Below are 6,000 nucleotides of genomic sequence, written 5' to 3' on the forward strand. Positions count from 1 at the left end.
TTTGTAATTAGTTACTTTCCACCCGTGCTTAATGGTAATTGATGACTAAAGTGAAAACCCTGTTCAGTTTCTGTATAGCGATTACCGCATGGGACAACTAGGGGACTTCAGGAGAGGACAGTACAGTACTTACGCACAAGGGAAACCCCATTTCCTTATAAAGAGCATTCAGCCAACTACAAAGACCTCAGTGCTTCTAACTCTGTCCTAGCTGCCGTCTGAGAACAGCCTCTCTGTAAGTATTACATTATTTTTAATCTTTTATTGTTTGTCAGTATTATTTTGTGCCAGCAGGGACATGTACAGTCAGGTGCCTTTGCTACTGATGGAATAGTAAAGAAAAACAAACAGTGTGACTATTTTTTATGAATATGAATGTTGTGTCACGAGCCGCTTCAAACTCCACACAATAAGACAAGCCTTATGTTTTTGTCTGTAGTTTAAGCACTCTAGTCTGCACAAAAAAACAAACACTAAACACAACACAAAACCAGACTAATGGCACTTTATCGAGCTTCTGGAGGAAATACATTATGTGGAAATGATTTTACATAGACTATACTCACAGCCTTTTAATGTTACGGTGGATAAACACACTATAAGATTGTATAATGTCGATTTTGTTTTTAGCAGAGCAGTAAATCAGATCCACTGTCCGGGCGGAACCGGAAGTGACGTATAGAACATTCAGCTAAAGGGACTTTCCGCCTTCATCCTGATATTACGCCACGGTAAGAACCCCTCAAAGGGAAATAATCATATTTAAGGTGATTTACGCGGTATATTTCTCTCTCTTTAAACTCATAAATTGATAAAATATACGGCATAATGACAGCAGAGTCCATACATCAGCTGTCAACATTTTAGCCATCGTTGTTAGCTAACGAATACAAGAATAACAGGTCTGTCTGTGCTCTGTCGCTCCTAAGTATGTTCAATCTGCTCAATTGGCAACTTAATTTACAGAAAACAGACATATTTGAACACGCCTTAAGGTTATATCTTAACCAAGAGTGAATTACGTTTAAATGCTGTTAAATCACGGGGAAATGTGATTCAATGCTCGAGTCATAATGGCCGAATCACCTGGAAAGTACCTTTCATTGGTCAGAAGTGCAACAGCAGCTCTAATGACCCATGACCAGAGTTTTACATAAAATGCAGCGTGTAAGTCTGTAAGTCTATTGTTGATTATGTAAAAATGTAAATATATACTTATTAATATTACAACGAAACTAGATGTTGCAATATTGTTCTGTAAAATGTTTTTTTCCTTGTTTGATTTTGTTTTTCCACAGGTCTAAGTGAACTCCCCTCATCTCCACTATCACCATCAAAGGATCCAACTCTTTTCTTTTTGGTGTTTTTCCGTTTCATTATGGCGGCTTAGACACCTTCAGAAGGGATGTCCTGTTGGGGGGAGGGGTTTGAGACACATATCCATTTGGTTTGTGTGTGTTGTGAAGTCAGAATTTTATTTTAGTTATGTCTCGTTATATTACATATATGTGTAAGATTGTATGCATTAGTAATATGTTTCCTTTAAGTTTTAATGCAGTGTATATGGATCCAGGATGAAGTGATGAGTAACAGACCAGTTTTAAACTACAATATAAGAGCATATTGCTGTGTGGTGATTACCATGTACTTTGAAGATTGTATAATGACCTAAATGTGGCCTTGTGGCTGCTGGATATAGAGATTGAATGATTTGAGTTAGTTTTTTTTTTTTTTTTCTAGGGGCTTAAGTATCTTTATTGTCAGTCAATTCTCATCAGTTACATTTACCAACAGTTTTGTAAATGAGTGAATGAGCGCTGATATTCTCAAACCTTTCTCCCTTCTTATGGACATCCCTTTTGCCGAATATTAATCCAGTCTTTAAATGGAAACACTTCTTCAACTCAAAAACAACCAATTTTTGATGAGCCTGTGTCGAAATGGACCACCACCTGAATTACAATATGACAACTCCTCAGGTACCTTTTAATTCTTGATTAATAGTTTGATTAAAAGCTATATTTGCCTTTGAAATGTCCTAAATGTCCTTCTAGAGCTCTTCCGTATTTCCAGTTTTGCCCGATTCCCATCGTCAGGGGTGACTGAGCGAAGTTTGGCGCGAGCGGGCTGGTTTTACACTGGTGTGGGGGATCGTGTGCAGTGCTTTAGGTGTAATGTGACCGCAGAGGGCTGGCAGCCGGGGGACTGTCCCACTGAGAAACACAAACAGCTGTCTCCATCCTGCTCTTTCATCCAGAGCCTCCCTCCAACTGCCAACCTGCTGTCATCCTCTCACTCGGCCTTCTCTCCTCTCCGCATCCCACCAACCCTTCCCGTAAGACCCATATTTACATACACACTAAAACAATATTTGTCTGAGGAATTTGTTTAAGAATTTCTGCAAAATGTTGGAAACAAAGTTTATGACACTTTTATTGTATTCTTAATGTGTACACAAAGTTATCAAACTTAACTGTGACAGTGTGATTAACCATATCTTCACTGTAATTACCAGTAAATGTTTAGTTTGGAAGTGAACTTTGTCATTCTTGGCAGCTCTCTGGTCCAGGTCCGGCTGCTCCAAATACATCAGGCAGCCAAGGTGAAGAGCCAGTGGGCTACTTAAACATGGGCTTTTCCGCGCTGCCTCCCTCTAGTCCTCTCACCTCCCGCGGTGTCGAAGACATGTCCCATCAAAGGCCCACATGTCACAACCCCAGCATGCGCCGGGAACAGGACCGCCTGGACTCCTTCCATACCTGGACAGTCACAGTCATAACTCCGGCTGAGCTCGCCAAAGCAGGCTTCTACTACCTGGGTCAGGGCGACCGAGTGGCCTGCTTCAGCTGTGGAGGACAGGTGACATCATACTCATTATTGAATGATGTTTATAAAATGTACCATATAAATAAAGTTTGAATAATCACGTAACCTTCTTTCTAGCAGTTGAGTAACTGGGAACCAGGCGACCGAGCTGTGTCTGAACACCAGAGGCATTACCCAAACTGCCGGTATGTCCGAGGCGACAGAGCGGACAATGTGTCTTTGGCCTCTGCCACTGCTGCCTCAGGAGCCATCACCCAGCAGCTTCCAGGAGGAGCATCTGCCCTCAGCAATGTGTCCAATCCTGCCATGGCCCAGAGTGAGGAAAGACTGCTCACCTTTGTCAACTGGCCCTCGCGAATCCCTGTCCGACCAGACCAGCTAGCTAATGCTGGTTTCTACTATGTAGGTATGGAATTTGTTAATTTTTCTTCCACTCTGTTGATATACCGTCTGAAGGTGTTTAGATGAATGGTGTTATGTGAAAACTATTTTTAACTTTACTTTAATTTCAGGTCGCAATGATGATGTGAAGTGTTTTTGCTGTGATGGGGGTCTGCGCTGTTGGGAATCGGGAGATGATCCTTGGGTGGAACATGCCAAGTGGTTTCCTCGGTAAAAACAAATTTAAAAACTTGGTGTATTCCCAAAACAGATGCATCTGTAGCCTCAGGCTCACGTAATGTTTTTATTTTTTTGCTGCAGATGTGAATATTTGCTCCAGGAAAAGGGTCAGGACTTTGTTCACCAAATTCAGGCTCGATTTCCTCGTCTGTTTGAACAGGTTGGTAAATGTTAAAATTATTTTTCCACATCTTCTGGAATATGATTACTTAAATACTTTTTTCCTTTTGTAAAGCTGTTAACTAATGGAGATGGCTCCAGAGAGTTTGTGGACCCCCCTGGTAGGTCAAAGACTTGGATGTATTATTGATATTACAGTTTGGGAGAATGCAAACCATCCAACATAAATCTCCTCTCACAGTGGTTCACTTGGCTCCAGGAGAGGAGCGCTCTGAAGACGCAGTTATGATGAACACTCCTGTTATTAAATCAGCTCTAGAGATGGGGTTTGAACGCAGCCTTGTCAAACAAACCGTACAAAGTAAAATATTGACCAGTGGTGAAAACTACCGAACTGTACAGGAGCTGGTGTCTGACCTGCTGAGTGCTGAGGACCAGAAAAGAGAGGAGGAACGAGAGATGTTAGCAGAGGCCATGGCATCAGGTTTTGATAGTTTTTTGTTGTTTTTACATTTTGTGGTGATATGTACATTTAACTAATTTTGGCATACTTGTTAGATGGATTCACATTTGTGAAGAGACACCAAGCTTCACTGGTCCAGCGGCTGAAGACCGTGGAGCCAGTCCTGGAGCATTTAAGAGACCAGAATGTTCTCAGTACGTACTTGTAACACATGACCAAATGTTGGTATCCAAAGCTCAATTGTTAAAACTTATTTCCCTTTTATATTCTACAGCTGCTGAGGAATACAGCGGTCTCCAGGCCCAGACTTCAGCACAACAGCAAACTGCCAGGCTGATAGAGCTGGTCCTCACTAAAGGCAATGCTGCGGCAGAGGTTTTCAGAAACTGGATCCAGAAAAACGATGTTCATCTACTTAGAGATCTCATGGGTACGTAAAGAATTTGTCTAATTTTACAGACTCACTGAATATGGTTTGTCTCATGAATCTTTTCTTTTACTTAGCCCAATCTAACGAAGCTGTATCACCAAGTCAAGACCTGTCAGGTAAAGCCCAATTGACCTCAGGGATATCACCCTGTACTTCAGTTTCCTAAAGCACTTTTTTTTTTAATCTTCAGACCTTCCCATGGAGGAACAGCTTCGTCGTTTGCAGGAAGAGCGCACTTGTAAAGTGTGCATGGATAAAGAGGTCAACATTGTCTTTATTCCATGTGGACACCTGGTGGTGTGCAAAGAGTGTGCTCCGTCACTGCGCAAGTGCCCAATCTGCAGAGGCCTGGTCAAAGGCACTGTCCGAACCTTCCTCTCATAAGGATTTATTTTTCGTAGTTGAATGTTAAAGCAATGTCTTAAACCAGCTAGTTATGAACACCTGTGACAGAGGCCTTGGTTAGTGTATTTACATATTGAATAAAGCACTTAAACTGCCTTCAGTGTCATTGATGCAAAACAGCTGCAACTCAATGTTGCCGATACAATTTCAGAGGTTTCTGCAATTATTCAGTATTTTGACTAAATTTGACTGAGATTAAAACAATGCCACTTTGAGTTAAAGGAAATGTACGTGCTTCCTGTGTCATTTCAATGTAATTGTTTTTTCTGAGCCATAAAGCCTGCCATGTGAAGCAGTCAGTTTTGAGTCTGAATAGTTCAGATAACCATTTGACTACCGGTGTGGTAATGGTTTAAATCAATAGTTGTGATTAACTTGTTGCAGCCCCAGTAGTAGTTTCATGTTTAAATGCCATCTTCGGCTTTGTATTGTGAAAACCAGTGTAACAAATACATTTTGTAAACTTCATGTTCTGTAATTCAGTGCACAAGTTAAGAATTCACTTTAAAAATGAAAACAGAAACCTTTATAGTTTGTACAAATATTTATTCCACATCTCTTGAGCCACAGTTTAGATGATGCCAATCTGTCAAGAAAGAAAAAAAAAAAATCATTACTCAATATTCTCAACAGTTTGACAGAAAGCAAGGTGATTATCTGCCATCAGTGGTTCCTTTGAATGACATCACAGACATTCTGACAAGAAAAATTTTCATCCTTTGTACATTATACAGGCATGTTTTATAGTGCCCACAATGAGGTAACAGTACAAGCCAAAGGCAAGGGACATACCTTGTTTGCAACATCCAACGCGTCATAATCAGGTGCAAGGCGAACATATGCCTTCTTTTCACCATCCGGCCTAAAAACAATGAAATGTTTAAACACCCATCATTTGGCCAGTTTATCGCCACTGTATACTATAACATGGGCAATTGATTCAATCAATTAATTTAATCAAAGGTCAGCCAAGTTTCCAACCAATCCTCTGGCCAAAAAAGTGTTTACAAATTCACAGTACATATTGCTGACCAGCCCTCATCTCACTGCTCATGTCTTTTCCCCCTTACCTGATGAGCGTGTTGACTTTAGCAACATCAATATCGTACAACTTCTTAACAGCGTGTTTGATTTG

At 40.8% G+C, this 6,000-nt stretch overlaps 2 protein-coding genes across 4 annotated transcripts in view; one reads left to right on the forward strand and one right to left on the reverse strand.

Moving 5' to 3' along the window:
- The first annotated feature begins 194 nt into the window (after positions 1–194).
- birc2 (baculoviral IAP repeat containing 2) lies at positions 195–4,960 on the forward strand. 3 transcript variants are annotated; one of them, XM_033979048.2, is made up of 14 exons: positions 195–235; positions 631–731; positions 1,299–1,979; positions 2,055–2,335; positions 2,557–2,859; positions 2,947–3,232; positions 3,339–3,438; positions 3,529–3,607; positions 3,683–3,728; positions 3,809–4,051; positions 4,126–4,224; positions 4,305–4,460; positions 4,535–4,576; positions 4,651–4,960. In XM_033979048.2, exons 3-14 carry the CDS (start codon positions 1,886–1,888, stop codon positions 4,842–4,844), a joined length of 1,923 nt encoding a protein of 640 aa, XP_033834939.1. In that variant the 5' UTR covers positions 195–235; positions 631–731; positions 1,299–1,885; the 3' UTR covers positions 4,845–4,960. The 3 variants fall into 3 exon arrangements, with proteins under 3 accessions (XP_033834939.1, XP_055082336.1, XP_033834940.1); XM_055226361.1 differs by lacking the exon at positions 195–235 and having other exon boundaries at positions 695–731; positions 2,944–3,232; XM_033979049.2 differs by lacking the exons at positions 195–235; positions 631–731 and adding an exon at positions 1,025–1,167 and having other exon boundaries at positions 2,944–3,232.
- A 430-nt stretch (positions 4,961–5,390) lies between these two features.
- The window catches only part of rpl23a (ribosomal protein L23a), a 1,817-nt gene continuing 1,207 nt past the window's right edge, over positions 5,391–6,000 (reverse strand). Inside the window, exons 3-5 of the mRNA XM_033979052.2 lie at positions 5,936–6,000; positions 5,658–5,727; positions 5,391–5,451 (exon numbers count right to left, since the gene is read on the reverse strand). The exon at positions 5,936–6,000 is cut by the window's right edge and continues 112 nt beyond it. Coding sequence (XP_033834943.1) covers positions 5,437–5,451; positions 5,658–5,727; positions 5,936–6,000 — 150 coding nt within the window. The 3' untranslated portion in view covers positions 5,391–5,436. The remainder of the gene's footprint in view (positions 5,452–5,657; positions 5,728–5,935) is intronic.

The sequence above is a fragment of the Periophthalmus magnuspinnatus genome, chromosome 14 (genome assembly GCF_009829125.3).
Source record: "Periophthalmus magnuspinnatus isolate fPerMag1 chromosome 14, fPerMag1.2.pri, whole genome shotgun sequence".
In the NCBI taxonomy this organism is placed as follows: Eukaryota; Metazoa; Chordata; class Actinopteri; order Gobiiformes; family Gobiidae; genus Periophthalmus; species Periophthalmus magnuspinnatus.